Source organism: Diuraphis noxia, unplaced genomic scaffold, assembly GCF_037042655.1.
Source record: "Diuraphis noxia isolate RWA-SAM2 unplaced genomic scaffold, SU_Dnox_SAM2 contig0004, whole genome shotgun sequence".
Taxonomy (NCBI): Eukaryota; Metazoa; Arthropoda; class Insecta; order Hemiptera; family Aphididae; genus Diuraphis; species Diuraphis noxia.
Window position 1 is genome coordinate 66,285,088 of NW_028301714.1, and position 17,725 is coordinate 66,302,812.

Below are 17,725 nucleotides of genomic sequence, written 5' to 3' on the forward strand. Positions count from 1 at the left end.
GAGATTTTTCAAAAAAATGCTTATTTCCAGTTTTTCTAATTATTTTTGCTTATTAAACCAGTATTTCTGTTTGGATAATGTTTTCAACTATTATAAATATCATTTACATTTCATTTTTCAGATAATCCATAAAATCCTTAGTCTCAAAAGTAAAGTTTAAATTTAATTTATTATATAAAGATAATAAGATTTATTTTTATTTTGTTGGAATTTTTTTGTTTTTGCAAAAATTTAAGTTTTTTAAATACCTATTTGAGTGCTTATAATGATGTTTTTAAGAGCTTATTTTAATGATTTTAAGTGCTATAAGTCCCAAGCCCTGATAATATAAAATAATAAAAAATTATTAACAAACAAATACGTAGTTATTTCACTGGATGGCTTCTTCCCTCATGTTTTCATGTAAAAAAATAAAACATTATATCACATATTCTTATTATGCCCATGCAAGGGTACAGATTGTATATTTCTCGTTAAAATTTAAAAAAAAATTATTGAATAAAAAAGCTAAAAAAAATTTAATTACACTCAATAAATTTTCATAAACATTTAAAGTTATTGTGTTCTGTGCTCATATCAATAACAACTAATATTGTTCAATTGGTGTTATAATCATATCTTATTCAAATAATTTATTTTGTAAAGTTCGTACTTTTGTTTTATCAAATGTTTTTAAAACAAATTTTGTGTCTTTTTAGATTCTGAACCGAGTGATGAATGTATTGATTTTACAATGATGTGTGTTTTTTTAGTGTCTGTATACACTATACAGCATAACTAGTCGAAATAAAGTTACAATTTCAAACTTTGGGGGTGGTTTCCGATGTAAAAGTGAATATCCTTGGTGCATTTTAGAGGTCAAAAGTAAACATTTTCAAACATTTTTCAAAAAATCGAGAAAAACAAAAAAAGTGACAGAAAAACGGGAATTTTTACGCAAAACCAGTTTTTGACCAAATCGATTTTTTTATATGGTTGTAATTCAAAAACTAATCACTGTAAATACTTGAAATTTTCAACAAATGTTTATGTTAGTGTTATCTATATATAGTTTAATTTTTTGACTTTTTGAGTTACTTATAGACCACTGAAATTTTCGATTTTTATGAGAATTTTTGAAGTGTCGCTAAAAAAATGTTGGATGACCAAAAAACCTTGAAAATTTAATACAAGGTTCCTCATAAGTTATTCTTATAGTGATTAAAAATTATAAGAATACATAGGCACAATTTTTTTTTATTAGCATTTGAATTTCAAATATTGACAAAAAATCGTCAAACCATGAATATTTGCAAATTATTTTGTAGTTCGAAATTCATAAAATTGTTTGTATTTATATCTAAGGTTAAAAAATTCAACACTAAGTTTTGGTTCAAATTGCTATACAGAAAATTTGAAGCGTCATAATAGGAAAAATGTTTTGAGCGTTTGAGTTTTAAATTTTTATGAAATCGCGTTACGATAACGATTTATCCTCAAATCAGGTATATATATATCTATGATAATAAAAGGTATTATGAATTATGATAACTACATGCAATGTTTTTGGAAAAATTGATTAACCATGCCTTATGCTAAATGTGTCCTAATTGAAAAATAAAATATTTGTTTCAAAATAGAATATAATATGACAATATTTAAATATGATATATCCTAGACTGACAAATCATCTCCGTTCAGAATCGTTTTTCGTATACAATGATACCTATTACTGCATTCAAATTTAACCTACCCTAGTCAGAGATCCACCCCACCCCCTAATGTACAGCAGAGCGACACCCACTTACCCGCTTTTTAGTTATGAATTAACGATGATAATGATAATTTAATAAAATCACTCGTACTCCGGTATCGAGTCGATTGTCCCTGTAGTACTGTTGTACTAATATACTAATGTATAAATGTAACTTTTTATAACCATCAATTTGCTTTAATATATTCAGGTGCTTAAATTTAAATACATCTTTACAACCTGATCTTTGATCAAATCATACAATTTTTAAACAATTAATAAATTACAATTTGAAATACCTTTATTTTAAAAATACAATTAAAATTTAAAAAACAGGTACAGTACCGACAGATTTTTTTTTTTAGTTTGTAATAACAAAAAATGACTTGTTAAAAATAGTTACATAAAATAAAAAAGGTTTTGACCATATTCTTCATTATCATCATTGCTTTGATTATCTTTAATTGGGTACAAGCAGGGACAGCGCAAGGGGGGGCAATTGGGGCAGTTGCCCCGGGCCCCGCGATTTTAAAATTACAATCAAAGCTACGTAGTTCTTAAATGATATTTTATTCTGTTCAGAGATTAGTTAGTTTGGATAATATGTAATGTGACTGTTATTTATTTTGCCCGGCGCCCCGCAAATCCTAGCGCCGTTCCTGGGTACAAGTTTGAAGTAGTCATTAAATTAATCATTTCTTTGGGAGGTGTAAATGTAACACAGTGACACTCATTTTGTTTATAACTGGAATTTGTGTTTTTGATACATTTGCAGGCCATTAATGCAGCTGAAACCGTTTCAGTTTTCATTCGATTTCTGGATTTGGTTTTTGTTCTGTTTATTTTGCTGAACAGTCTTTCACATTCTGCATTGGAGTGTGAAAGTGAAAGTACAGTCAGTGCAAACTTGGCTAATTCTTTGAAACCTGAATTTTCAAATTCATTTGAAACATATATATTGTTCCAGAATGTACCAGTGTCCATATCTTCTTTTAAATTAAGTGGAATATTGAGTGGTAAAGTACGCCATTGATCATCTGCTATAGTCTACATCAAATTAATATTATTTTTATCAATAATGCGAAATACTTTATTCATAAGCACTAAAAGTGATGGCCAAGTTTGTCGTTGAATAGAAGATAGATCGATCTTTGGACTTAAACAACTTAATAATGACAAAATGGGATCATCAAAATTATAACGTTTTTTTAATTGTAATCAACTTGTTCTTAAAAAATTTGACATTTATCATAAAAATATCGAAGCAAGTCTTGCCTTTGGGTAATTAACTCAAACGACAAAAAGTTTTTTAATTCTATACCCAAATATATTTCATTTGGTTTTAAATATTTTGTCTGATCATTAGTGTCAATGATATAGTTTTCTTCATAAAAGTTAATAAAATGTCTTTGTAGGTCAAAACCAGAAAAATCAAAGGAACTGCTAACAAAATCTTATAAATCTAACATTTTATTCACAGTTTTCAAAATTGGCAAAGATAATCCCACATTTCTAGAAGCTTCAAAAATATTTAATGAATACAATTATGCTGAATTTATTGCTTGTCAGATGTTTTACAACCGTATTGTTACTAAAGGCACGTCACAAGTTGACTGGATATCCATTTATAACACAGACTTTCTTCTCTCAGTAGCTCATATTGCAAGTTTAGAAGAAATAGAAGAAGAAACTATGAAAAGCTATATTGAATTTTCTACTGTTTCACTTTTATTTTTTGCCATGGTAGAAAATAACTTGTGTGAACACTCTGCTCGTATGATAGCCATGGATGCTGCTTCCAAAAATATTAAGACTGAATGAAAAATTATCCTTAGACTATAATCGAAAAAGACAATTTAAAATCACTTCTGATCTTATTGATATTGTTTCTGGAAGTCAAGTTATCACTGAAAAAAAATAAATTTTATCAAAAACTCCATTTTTAATTTTTTGATGTACACTCATTATTTCAGAAAACACTAACATTTTTGAAAATAATTCAATTAAATCAATAATACATGTGGTAAATAACAATATTTTATAAGAGACTGTTAAGATTTATTAATAATGTGTATAGCTAATTTAATTTAGATATATTTTTATACTAGTAAAAGCAACTAATGTATTCTCATTCATTTATATATATTAAGATTTCTTAAGAGGTAGCACACCCGCATGTGTTGCCTCCGTCGTACAAGTGCGTAGCATAGTAAATTTTACGCTCAGCAGATCACGATTATCTTCGTTAATTTAAAATTAAGAGTGAATTGACTTATAAAAATTAAAGGCAAGACAATTACCGAGGGCATCTCATAGGCTTTTTATTATATTTTAATTTTAAACTGAGTTATGACTATTTTAAAATTGTAAATTATTTTTATATCTAAAAATACTCATAACTCGGTTTAAAATTAAAATATAATAAAAAGCCTATGAGATGCTTTCGGTAATAATCTTGCCTTTAATTTTTATCATAGGTCAATTCACTCTAAATTTTAAATTAACGGAGATAAACTTGATCTGCTGAGCGTAAAATTTGCTATGCTACGCACTTGTATGACGGAGACTGGATATCCATTTATAACACAGACTTTCTTCTCTCAGTAGCTCATATTGCAAGTTTAGAAGAAATAGAAGAAAAAACTATGAAAAGCTATATTAAATTTTCTACTGTTTCACTTTATTTTTTGCCATGGTAGAAAATAGCTTGTGTGAACACTCTGCTCGTATGATAGCCATGGATGCTGCTTCCAAAAATATTAAGACTTAATGAAAAATTATCCTTAGACTATAATCGAAAAAGACAATTTAAAATCACTTTTTATTGATATTGTTTCTGGAAGCCAAGTTATCACATTTTCTTATTATATATAAATTAATGAGTAGGTGAACATTAGTTGCACGATAAATTAAACAGCTTTTACTAGTATAAAAGTATATCTAAATTATATTAGCTAAACACTTTAATAAATCTTCACAGTCTGCTCTTATAAAATATTGTTATTTCCCTCATGTATCCAATTTATTAAGATATATTGTTTTTCGTTATATTGAGTACTTTTGAATATTAATTGATTTGTATAAAAATATCACTGCTAGGTGCTTTATTTTATGTGCCTACTATGCTGTAGTGGATTCCCGGACGAAAAGTCCGGTATGGAAATAGTTGGACAAAAAGTCCGGATTCATTTTTTGATTGCCGGACAAAAAGTCCGAAAATGCAAAATTGTCTATTCAATTTTCATTTATATAATTATAATGTATACCTTATATTATATAATATTATTATGTAGGTATATATATATAGTATACACATGTAATATTATATATACAGGGTGTAACAGAAAGAACTGACTAAAAATAAAATAAAAATATACTAATTAGTAATTAAACCTATGACAAAAATTGTTAATATTATATAATGATTAAATAATTTAAGAAATATTATCATTTCAACAAATTCCCAAAAATCATGTTTTTTAAAAAATAATTAGGTACCAAATTAATTTTATCAAAATAATATTGATATTTTAAAAAATTCTAAAAAAAATAAACTACTTGACTTAGATAAATCTTTTTACCATGAAAATTATTTTTATAATCAGATTCACAAATTAGCTATTTTGAATTTATCTAAAAAAATTTAAATTTTTTTTATTTTCAATACAAAAAATTAACATAAAAATAAATAAAATTTACATATATATCCCTAGTCTTTTAATGATAAATAAAAAAAAATAAATATAATAATACAGAATTATTATGGACCCCGAACGGAATACGGTTATCTACATGGAAAATAATCATACAATGATTTTTTGAGAATTTTAAATTTCAAAAAAATCATCTGCTAAATAATTTCTAGTGAAAAAAGCGGGTAAGTCGTGGATGTCGCTTTGCTGTACTGTAGGTTACTGTAATGGATGGGATTAAATTTGAATGCAATGATAGGCATCATTTTATACGAAAAACGATTCTGAACGGAGATGATTTGTCAGTCTAGGATATATTATATTTAAATATTGTCATATATTCTATTTTGAAACAAATATTTTATTTTTCAATTAAGACGAATTTTGCATATGGCATGGTTAATCAATTAGTGTAGTTATCATGTAGTTATCATAATTCATAATACCTTTTATTATCACAGATATACATATATCTTTATATTTGATAGGGCCAAAAAATTTTTATCGACACTTCAAAAAGAAATTTTCAGACAAATTGAAAATTTCGGTCGTCTATACCCACATAACAATTATTAGTGTTTAAACTTATTTAAATATTGGTTTTGAATTAAATTATTAATACTCAAAAGTAAACGTTTAATTTAACTTGGTTTTACATTATTTTATCTATATTTAAAACAGTTACATATTTTAATATTAAATTAATCTTAATTTATGATTGAAACATTAACGTTTATTGTACAACATTTATTTAAGACTATTGTATAGCTAAAATTTTAATATTTAAATTCAGTTAGTATATTAATATAAATAAAATATCGTTTTGTAAGTATTCCATCAATATTATGCTCTTAATATTTATAATACATTAGTTAATAGTTAAAAAAATAGTATTAAAACCTAAATATTTACTAAACATATATTAATGTTTAAAAATTATATTATAATATAATAATTATAGGTATGTAAGAATACACATACAAAATGTATGTATTATTATATAACAGTTGGATGGTGGCCCGTGGTTAAATATGCTGAGCAGACTAAAAATTTAAACATATTATAAAAATAAAATTTTACTAATAATAAAGGACGCAGAGTAACACTGAAAAGTGCGGCGTACAATGCGATCGATTTCATTTCACATTTATAGAGCATTCAGTAAAGACTTATATGCTTCTAATTTCATCTAAAATCAACATTAAATAATGTTCAATATTAAAAAAGGTATCTTTATTAAACTTTTATTCAATGTTGACATGTTATGTGGGTAAATATCTCAAAAAAAGTCAAAATATATTGAAAATTAAATCATGTAAAGAAAATGCCAATCTAAATTTTTCGCGTTTTCGACAGATTTCGTAAAATTTTGAACTGTAAACGCTTATTAAAAAAAATTGTGACTTACGATATTTAATTTTTTTTAGCTACAATAAGAAAAACTCATAAGGAACCATGTATTAAATTTTCAAGTTTTTTTGGTCGTCCAACATTTTTTTACCGACACTTCAAAAAAAAATTGAAAATTTCAGTGGTCTATAATAAATAACTCAAAAAGTCGAACATTTATGAAAATTAAACTGTATATAGATATCACTAACATTAACATTTGGTGAAAATTTCAAGTATTTACAGTGATTAGTTTTTGAATTACAACCATATAAAAATATCGATTTGGTCGAAAACTGGTTTTGCGTAAAAATTCCCGTTTTTCCGTCATTTTTTTTTTGTTTTTCTCGATTTTTTTGAAAACTGTTAGCTTTTGACCTGTATTATGCACCAAGGATCTTCAATTTTACATCGGAAACCACCCCCAAAGTTTGAAATCGAAGCATTATTTCGACTATAGTTATCCTGTACACAGACACAAAAAAAAAACATAAAAAAAAAAAAAACACATCATTGTAAAATCAATACATTCATCACTTCGTTCAGAATCTAAAAAGTTACAAATATTAATGAGAACAAAAGTTATTCCAAAAATCAGTTCTTTCTGTTACACCTTGTATAGAAATTCATAAAAGTTTTTCTTTTTAATTCTAAGATTTGAAAATTTAGTTCAAGGCTCCTAACATATTTTTACAATAGGGAGCAGTTGCAAAATAAAATTAATACATAGTCACAATTTTTTTTTACAAGCATTCAAAGTTTGAATTTTGACAACATATTATGTAAAAATCACGAAAATTCGTTAATTATTTTATGCTAGAAATGCATAAAAAATTTTACTTTTATATATAAGATTTGAAAAATTAATACAAGGTTCATAATATATTTTTACAATAGCAGTTGAAAATTAAAAGAAATATATAGTCAGTGGCGTATTTACGGGGGGGGGGGGGTCCAGGGGTACTGGACCCCCCCCAGAATCTCTCAAAAAAAAAAAAAATTCTTACATATTTGCAGACCCCGATTTATGTAAGCACGTGTGGACATGGTTTTTTCCCGTGAACAAAATATTTAAATGAAATATAGTTTAAAATTAGTCAACAGTCGAACGATCAAAAACCCGCCGCCACGCGTAATTAAACTTTTCCTTGTATTGTATGTATTACCACTTTATAATATACCCGTATTATAGATAAACATCAATAATTCTCGTAACAGTCAAAACATTCTTATCGCCAGGAATTGACGACTCACATCATTCTCCAATAAACTATTTCTATAGGACAATATAGATATTTATTATTAATCTATATGAGTTTTTGCTTTGTAAACGAGGAAATTGTTATAGAACCATTTACTTCATGTTTGACGTTTGTATTTCGTTACTGAACGACGGCGTCGGCTACGAGTGCGAACTGCATTACATTTTTTCAATAAAATACATTAGATTATCTAATGACAACCTAATCTAACATATCTAATTTAGATATTTAGATCTATTACGTAAGTACCAATTAAATATATAATAAATTTGTAAATAATAATAATAGCTCATTGATCTGATGTGAGCCGTAAGGAATTTATTATTTTTAATAATAACATAAAACATTAATGTAATTTTTGGAGTCAACTGGTCGACAATTAGTATTCATTTAGAACCATGTTTACCTACGTAATATTTATTCTCTGTCCAGAGATAAGCAGAGTAAGTAACATGAGCGACAAGCCAAATAATGCAATTGATGCATTGAATATATGCAATAAAGACATGTATCCTGGTATATTCAATTTGCTTCAAATTCTAGCAACACTCCCTGTATCGACTGCGTCAAATGAAAGAACATTTTCGAAATTAAAGTTAATAAAAACGTACTTACGTAATACAATTTCTGAAGTAAGTGTTAATATTTTATTCAGTAAAATATTATTTTTTTATTTGTGTAAGATTTATGTTTTTTTTTTCTAGAATAGACTTAATGGATTGGCTATGATGTCCATTTATAGAAAAGATTCTCTCTTACCAAAAGACATTTTAGATGAACTTAGTAAAAAAAAAAAGACGCTTAGATTTTGTACTTTAAAATTATAAAATATAATAAAAAAACTTTTTTTTTATTCTTATAATCTATTAAAAACTATTTCTTTATATCAGTACCTACCTATCTATATTATGTTGGAATTATTGGACCCCCCCCATAAAAAAATTGAAAATACGCCACTGTATATAGTCACAGTTTTTTTTTATGAGCATTTAAAGTTCAAATTTTGACAACATACGTAAAAATCACGAAAATTCGCAAATTATTTTAAACTAGAAATTATTAAAAAAATTTCTTTTTAAATCCAAGATTTGAAAATATTTAATAATCTATAATACATCCTAGACAGATAAACCGTCTTCGCTCAGAATCGTTTTTCGTATACAATGATATAATATCATTGGATTCAAATTTAATTCCATCCATTACAATAACCCACTTTTACCTATTGTACAGCAGAGCGACATCCACGACTTACCCGCTTTTTTCAATATATTGTGGACAATTTAAATATTCAATTCAATGATATTTAGGTATAACATTTTCTAACTTACCATATTTTCTGCCCATATGTGATATGTCTAATAAAATTCTATACCAAACTTTGTCGCAAAAATGAATAAAGAATGTATATAGGACTAACAGATAAATATATTTATAACCATCACTAATAATATAGAACAATAATAACCGCTAATAATAACCGTCACTAAAGCAACCATTTATAAATAAACAAAAATGTCCATCCTAAAAATAAGTCCAGCTGCTCTCGAGAGCACTTGTTTGTTTAAATGGTTGCCTTTGACTACCAAAACATATTAATATTATTTATTTTATTTTTTACTGGGCAGATGGCGCCACTTTAATTTAGTCACACCCTCATCATATTTCTCTAACCCGATAACTTTCTCAAATTTTTCATCTGTAAGAACCTTCTCCTAGCAATTACGACCCAAACAAAAAAAGAGTGAGCGAAATCGTTTCAGCCGTTCTTTGATGACTTGTTATACATTTTTGTCTCCTTTTTTATATATTATATAGATTATATTTTTATACACAGAAATAAAATATAAAAAATGATATTATATATATTATATTATAATATATAATATTTTATATCTGTGCTATGCATATTAATATATTATCTATATCAGCTGTGGAGCTGGCTATGAGGCTTAGATCATTTACTATAATGATATATGGCAACCAGCAGTGCTGTGTAAATGTGTAATCTATCCCGAACGAATGGTGTCAAAAAAGCAGTGATGCGTAGTAAATAAACAATATTTTATTTTATTTTATATGTATTTTGTTTTTATTTATTAACATTATTTTCCCTATTCGTGGTGACACTGATTTGAGAAGGTTTTAGTTTTTCGCATTTTTGAGAATTACATGGGCCGAATGGGGAGTGCACTATCTGGTTGTATATAATCTATTTTGTTTACATTCCATTCCGTTGCCCCGCACTATAGGATGTTTGTATTGCTAGGATACTGTCAATTCTGTGTACGTGATCGCTTATTACCATTTTCAATTCCGTCTGTTCATTAAACTCGCGGTCAATTGTTATTCGCAATCGGTTTTTTTCGTTGTACGTGATCATCGTTTGAACATTCACATACATTCCTATCCCGAGTATCCCGAATCGAAATCACGTCTGCAGGTTTTAATTATATAACGGCAAACACCATAGTTGGTCGTAGCAGCATCCAGCCAGCCAGCCGTCCGTGAGAGGTAAGCGATAAAAATGATCATTATTATTAATAATTAATAGCAACAGTGCGTGTCGTATCGCGACGTGCCCTCAGGGTTCGCGGACCGGGTCGATCGGTAGTATCTCCGACCTATTCCGCGTACGACTTGACTACCCCTAGGTACTACCCCTAGGACTACCCACTACATGGGTTTAGTGACGTATGTTGTCACCAAACTCTTTTTGATAATTGCATGATTTCTCTGTTTTTTCTTTCCTGTCTCTAGATCCTAAACGCTCCAATTCATTGTCTTGTGGCTCGCCCAACGGCCCAACACTACTCTCCAAATGTCTTTGAGATCCATCCAAAAAGCCATACAGTCATATGGAAATATCAATAAAATCACCTCGTCCCTGAAACTTGTGTCAGCTGCAAAAATGGCCAAGACAGAGCGCCTGCTAAAGGACGTAAGACCATTTGGTCATGGCACATTATCATTTTACAAAAAATATACACACATCAATATGCTCGACCACATTCAAAACCATCTGATATTTGCGATCACTTCTGATCGAGGTTTATGTGGCGGATTACATACGGCTGTCGTGAAAAAAGTTAAACAAGAACTGAACCGGCCTGATCAACAATTTGCAAAAGTTGTGTGTGTTGGCCAAAAATCAGAGGAACTGCTAGCAAAATCTTATAAATCTAACATTTTATTCACAGTTTTCAAAATTGGCAAAGATAATCCCACATTTCTAGAAGCTTCAAAAATATTTAATGAATACAATTATGCTGAATTTATTGCTTGTCAGATGTTTTACAACCGTATTGTTACTAAAGGCACGTCACAAGTTGACTGGATATCCATTTATAACACAGACTTTCTTCTCTCAGTAGCTCATATTGCAAGTTTAGAAGAAATAGAAGAAGAAACTATGAAAAGCTATATTGAATTTTCTACTGTTTCACTTTTATTTTTTGCCATGGTAGAAAATAGCTTGTGTGAACACTCTGCTCGTATGATAGCCATGGATGCTGCTTCCAAAAATATTAAGACTTTGAATGAAAAATTATCATTAGACTATAATCGAAAAAGACAATTTAAAATCACTTCTGATCTTATTGATATTGTTTCTGGAAGTCAAGTTATCACTGAAAAAAAATAAATTTTATCAAAAACTCCATTTTTAATTTTTTGATGTACACTCATTATTTCAGAAAACACTAACATTTTTGAAAATAATTCAATTAAATCAATAATACATGTGGTAAATAACAATATTTTATAAGAGACTGTTAAGATTTATTAATAATGTGTATAGCTAATTTAATTTAGATATATTTTTATACTAGTAAAAGCAACTAATGTATTCTCATTCATTTATATATATTAAGATTTCTTAAGAGGTAGCACACCCGCATGTGTTGCCTCCGTCGTACAAGTGCGTAGCATAGTAAATTTTACGCTCAGCAGATCACGATTATCTTCGTTAATTTAAAATTAAGAGTGAATTGACTTATAAAAATTAAAGGCAAGACAATTACCGAGGGCATCTCATAGGCTTTTTATTATATTTTAATTTTAAACTGAGTTATGACTATTTTAAAATTGTAAATTATTTTTATATCTAAAAATACTCATAACTCGGTTTAAAATTAAAATATAATAAAAAGCCTATGAGATGCTTTCGGTAATAATCTTGCCTTTAATTTTTATCATAGGTCAATTCACTCTAAATTTTAAATTAACGGAGATAAACTTGATCTGCTGAGCGTAAAATTTGCTATGCTACGCACTTGTATGACGGAGACTGGATATCCATTTATAACACAGACTTTCTTCTCTCAGTAGCTCATATTGCAAGTTTAGAAGAAATAGAAGAAAAAACTATGAAAAGCTATATTAAATTTTCTACTGTTTCACTTTATTTTTTGCCATGGTAGAAAATAGCTTGTGTGAACACTCTGCTCGTATGATAGCCATGGATGCTGCTTCCAAAAATATTAAGACTTAATGAAAAATTATCCTTAGACTATAATCGAAAAAGACAATTTAAAATCACTTTTTATTGATATTGTTTCTGGAAGCCAAGTTATCACATTTTCTTATTATATATAAATTAATGAGTAGGTGAACATTAGTTGCACGATAAATTAAACAGCTTTTACTAGTATAAAAGTATATCTAAATTATATTAGCTAAACACTTTAATAAATCTTCACAGTCTGCTCTTATAAAATATTGTTATTTCCCTCATGTATCCAATTTATTAAGATATATTGTTTTTCGTTATATTGAGTACTTTTGAATATTAATTGATTTGTATAAAAATATCACTGCTAGGTGCTTTATTTTATGTGCCTACTATGCTGTAGTGGATTCCCGGACGAAAAGTCCGGTATGGAAATAGTTGGACAAAAAGTCCGGATTCATTTTTTGATTGCCGGACAAAAAGTCCGAAAATGCAAAATTGTCTATTCAATTTTCATTTATATAATTATAATGTATACCTTATATTATATAATATTATTATGTAGGTATATATATATAGTATACACATGTAATATTATATATACAGGGTGTAACAGAAAGAACTGACTAAAAATAAAATAAAAATATACTAATTAGTAATTAAACCTATGACAAAAATTGTTAATATTATATAATGATTAAATAATTTAAGAAATATTATCATTTCAACAAATTCCCAAAAATCATGTTTTTTAAAAAATAATTAGGTACCAAATTAATTTTATCAAAATAATATTGATATTTTAAAAAATTCTAAAAAAAATAAACTACTTGACTTAGATAAATCTTTTTACCATGAAAATTATTTTTATAATCAGATTCACAAATTAGCTATTTTGAATTTATCTAAAAAAATTTAAATTTTTTTTATTTTCAATACAAAAAATTAACATAAAAATAAATAAAATTTACATATATATCCCTAGTCTTTTAATGATAAATAAAAAAAAATAAATATAATAATACAGAATTATTATGGACCCCGAACGGAATACGGTTATCTACATGGAAAATAATCATACAATGATTTTTTGAGAATTTTAAATTTCAAAAAAATCATCTGCTAAATAATTTCTAGTGAAAAAAGCGGGTAAGTCGTGGATGTCGCTTTGCTGTACTGTAGGTTACTGTAATGGATGGGATTAAATTTGAATGCAATGATAGGCATCATTTTATACGAAAAACGATTCTGAACGGAGATGATTTGTCAGTCTAGGATATATTATATTTAAATATTGTCATATATTCTATTTTGAAACAAATATTTTATTTTTCAATTAAGACGAATTTTGCATATGGCATGGTTAATCAATTAGTGTAGTTATCATGTAGTTATCATAATTCATAATACCTTTTATTATCACAGATATACATATATCTTTATATTTGATAGGGCCAAAAAATTTTTATCGACACTTCAAAAAGAAATTTTCAGACAAATTGAAAATTTCGGTCGTCTATACCCACATAACAATTATTAGTGTTTAAACTTATTTAAATATTGGTTTTGAATTAAATTATTAATACTCAAAAGTAAACGTTTAATTTAACTTGGTTTTACATTATTTTATCTATATTTAAAACAGTTACATATTTTAATATTAAATTAATCTTAATTTATGATTGAAACATTAACGTTTATTGTACAACATTTATTTAAGACTATTGTATAGCTAAAATTTTAATATTTAAATTCAGTTAGTATATTAATATAAATAAAATATCGTTTTGTAAGTATTCCATCAATATTATGCTCTTAATATTTATAATACATTAGTTAATAGTTAAAAAAATAGTATTAAAACCTAAATATTTACTAAACATATATTAATGTTTAAAAATTATATTATAATATAATAATTATAGGTATGTAAGAATACACATACAAAATGTATGTATTATTATATAACAGTTGGATGGTGGCCCGTGGTTAAATATGCTGAGCAGACTAAAAATTTAAACATATTATAAAAATAAAATTTTACTAATAATAAAGGACGCAGAGTAACACTGAAAAGTGCGGCGTACAATGCGATCGATTTCATTTCACATTTATAGAGCATTCAGTAAAGACTTATATGCTTCTAATTTCATCTAAAATCAACATTAAATAATGTTCAATATTAAAAAAGGTATCTTTATTAAACTTTTATTCAATGTTGACATGTTATGTGGGTAAATATCTCAAAAAAAGTCAAAATATATTGAAAATTAAATCATGTAAAGAAAATGCCAATCTAAATTTTTCGCGTTTTCGACAGATTTCGTAAAATTTTGAACTGTAAACGCTTATTAAAAAAAATTGTGACTTACGATATTTAATTTTTTTTAGCTACAATAAGAAAAACTCATAAGGAACCATGTATTAAATTTTCAAGTTTTTTTGGTCGTCCAACATTTTTTTACCGACACTTCAAAAAAAAATTGAAAATTTCAGTGGTCTATAATAAATAACTCAAAAAGTCGAACATTTATGAAAATTAAACTGTATATAGATATCACTAACATTAACATTTGGTGAAAATTTCAAGTATTTACAGTGATTAGTTTTTGAATTACAACCATATAAAAATATCGATTTGGTCGAAAACTGGTTTTGCGTAAAAATTCCCGTTTTTCCGTCATTTTTTTTTTGTTTTTCTCGATTTTTTTGAAAACTGTTAGCTTTTGACCTGTATTATGCACCAAGGATCTTCAATTTTACATCGGAAACCACCCCCAAAGTTTGAAATCGAAGCATTATTTCGACTATAGTTATCCTGTACACAGACACAAAAAAAAAACATAAAAAAAAAAAAAACACATCATTGTAAAATCAATACATTCATCACTTCGTTCAGAATCTAAAAAGTTACAAATATTAATGAGAACAAAAGTTATTCCAAAAATCAGTTCTTTCTGTTACACCTTGTATAGAAATTCATAAAAGTTTTTCTTTTTAATTCTAAGATTTGAAAATTTAGTTCAAGGCTCCTAACATATTTTTACAATAGGGAGCAGTTGCAAAATAAAATTAATACATAGTCACAATTTTTTTTTACAAGCATTCAAAGTTTGAATTTTGACAACATATTATGTAAAAATCACGAAAATTCGTTAATTATTTTATGCTAGAAATGCATAAAAAATTTTACTTTTATATATAAGATTTGAAAAATTAATACAAGGTTCATAATATATTTTTACAATAGCAGTTGAAAATTAAAAGAAATATATAGTCAGTGGCGTATTTACGGGGGGGGGGGGGGGTCCAGGGGTACTGGACCCCCCCCAGAATCTCTCAAAAAAAAAAAAAATTCTTACATATTTGCAGACCCCGATTTATGTAAGCACGTGTGGACATGGTTTTTTCCCGTGAACAAAATATTTAAATGAAATATAGTTTAAAATTAGTCAACAGTCGAACGATCAAAAACCCGCCGCCACGCGTAATTAAACTTTTCCTTGTATTGTATGTATTACCACTTTATAATATACCCGTATTATAGATAAACATCAATAATTCTCGTAACAGTCAAAACATTCTTATCGCCAGGAATTGACGACTCACATCATTCTCCAATAAACTATTTCTATAGGACAATATAGATATTTATTATTAATCTATATGAGTTTTTGCTTTGTAAACGAGGAAATTGTTATAGAACCATTTACTTCATGTTTGACGTTTGTATTTCGTTACTGAACGACGGCGTCGGCTACGAGTGCGAACTGCATTACATTTTTTCAATAAAATACATTAGATTATCTAATGACAACCTAATCTAACATATCTAATTTAGATATTTAGATCTATTACGTAAGTACCAATTAAATATATAATAAATTTGTAAATAATAATAATAGCTCATTGATCTGATGTGAGCCGTAAGGAATTTATTATTTTTAATAATAACATAAAACATTAATGTAATTTTTGGAGTCAACTGGTCGACAATTAGTATTCATTTAGAACCATGTTTACCTACGTAATATTTATTCTCTGTCCAGAGATAAGCAGAGTAAGTAACATGAGCGACAAGCCAAATAATGCAATTGATGCATTGAATATATGCAATAAAGACATGTATCCTGGTATATTCAATTTGCTTCAAATTCTAGCAACACTCCCTGTATCGACTGCGTCAAATGAAAGAACATTTTCGAAATTAAAGTTAATAAAAACGTACTTACGTAATACAATTTCTGAAGTAAGTGTTAATATTTTATTCAGTAAAATATTATTTTTTTATTTGTGTAAGATTTATGTTTTTTTTTTCTAGAATAGACTTAATGGATTGGCTATGATGTCCATTTATAGAAAAGATTCTCTCTTACCAAAAGACATTTTAGATGAACTTAGTAAAAAAAAAAAGACGCTTAGATTTTGTACTTTAAAATTATAAAATATAATAAAAAAACTTTTTTTTTATTCTTATAATCTATTAAAAACTATTTCTTTATATCAGTACCTACCTATCTATATTATGTTGGAATTATTGGACCCCCCCCATAAAAAAATTGAAAATACGCCACTGTATATAGTCACAGTTTTTTTTTATGAGCATTTAAAGTTCAAATTTTGACAACATACGTAAAAATCACGAAAATTCGCAAATTATTTTAAACTAGAAATTATTAAAAAAATTTCTTTTTAAATCCAAGATTTGAAAATATTTAATAATCTATAATACATCCTAGACAGATAAACCGTCTTCGCTCAGAATCGTTTTTCGTATACAATGATATAATATCATTGGATTCAAATTTAATTCCATCCATTACAATAACCCACTTTTACCTATTGTACAGCAGAGCGACATCCACGACTTACCCGCTTTTTTCAATATATTGTGGACAATTTAAATATTCAATTCAATGATATTTAGGTATAACATTTTCTAACTTACCATATTTTCTGCCCATATGTGATATGTCTAATAAAATTCTATACCAAACTTTGTCGCAAAAATGAATAAAGAATGTATATAGGACTAACAGATAAATATATTTATAACCATCACTAATAATATAGAACAATAATAACCGCTAATAATAACCGTCACTAAAGCAACCATTTATAAATAAACAAAAATGTCCATCCTAAAAATAAGTCCAGCTGCTCTCGAGAGCACTTGTTTGTTTAAATGGTTGCCTTTGAC

At 27.1% G+C, this 17,725-nt stretch overlaps 3 protein-coding genes and 2 pseudogenes across 4 annotated transcripts; 4 read left to right on the forward strand and 1 right to left on the reverse strand.

Moving 5' to 3' along the window:
* Nucleotides 1-1,882: 1,882 nt before the first annotated feature.
* On the reverse strand, nucleotides 1,883-3,143 carry LOC149056374 (uncharacterized). Its single transcript, XM_089225511.1, has one exon. It carries the CDS (start codon nucleotides 2,714-2,716, stop codon nucleotides 2,354-2,356), a length of 363 nt encoding a protein of 120 aa, XP_089081637.1. The 5' UTR covers nucleotides 2,717-3,143; the 3' UTR covers nucleotides 1,883-2,353.
* On the forward strand, nucleotides 2,811-8,937 carry LOC149056375 (ATP synthase subunit gamma, mitochondrial-like; annotated as a pseudogene).
* Nucleotides 8,467-11,736, forward strand: LOC107169041 (ATP synthase subunit gamma, mitochondrial pseudogene; annotated as a pseudogene). The gene is made up of 2 exons (XR_016191368.1): nucleotides 8,467-10,589; nucleotides 10,836-11,736. The product of XR_016191368.1 is annotated as an ATP synthase subunit gamma, mitochondrial pseudogene (transcript).
* Nucleotides 8,474-8,937, forward strand: LOC149056376 (52 kDa repressor of the inhibitor of the protein kinase-like). The gene is made up of 2 exons (XM_089225512.1): nucleotides 8,474-8,707; nucleotides 8,780-8,937. Exons 1-2 carry the CDS (start codon nucleotides 8,474-8,476, stop codon nucleotides 8,900-8,902), a joined length of 357 nt encoding a protein of 118 aa, XP_089081638.1. The 3' UTR covers nucleotides 8,903-8,937.
* Nucleotides 11,737-16,540: 4,804 nt separating the features above from the next.
* On the forward strand, nucleotides 16,541-17,004 carry LOC149056377 (52 kDa repressor of the inhibitor of the protein kinase-like). Its single transcript, XM_089225513.1, has 2 exons — nucleotides 16,541-16,774; nucleotides 16,847-17,004. Exons 1-2 carry the CDS (start codon nucleotides 16,541-16,543, stop codon nucleotides 16,967-16,969), a joined length of 357 nt encoding a protein of 118 aa, XP_089081639.1. The 3' UTR covers nucleotides 16,970-17,004.
* The last annotated feature ends 721 nt before the right edge of the window (nucleotides 17,005-17,725 follow it).

Coding starts and splice junctions, on each gene's coding strand:
- LOC149056374 (XM_089225511.1), bottom strand. CDS start 2,716: ATGGACACTGGTACATTCTGGAACAATATATATGTTTCAAATGAATTT.
- LOC149056376 (XM_089225512.1), top strand. CDS start 8,474: ATGTTTACCTACGTAATATTTATTCTCTGTCCAGAGATAAGCAGAGTA. Junction 8,708..8,779: donor TACGTAATACAATTTCTGAA/GTAAGTGTTAAT, acceptor TTTTTTTTCTAG/AATAGACTTAATGGATTGGC.
- LOC149056377 (XM_089225513.1), top strand. CDS start 16,541: ATGTTTACCTACGTAATATTTATTCTCTGTCCAGAGATAAGCAGAGTA. Junction 16,775..16,846: donor TACGTAATACAATTTCTGAA/GTAAGTGTTAAT, acceptor TTTTTTTTCTAG/AATAGACTTAATGGATTGGC.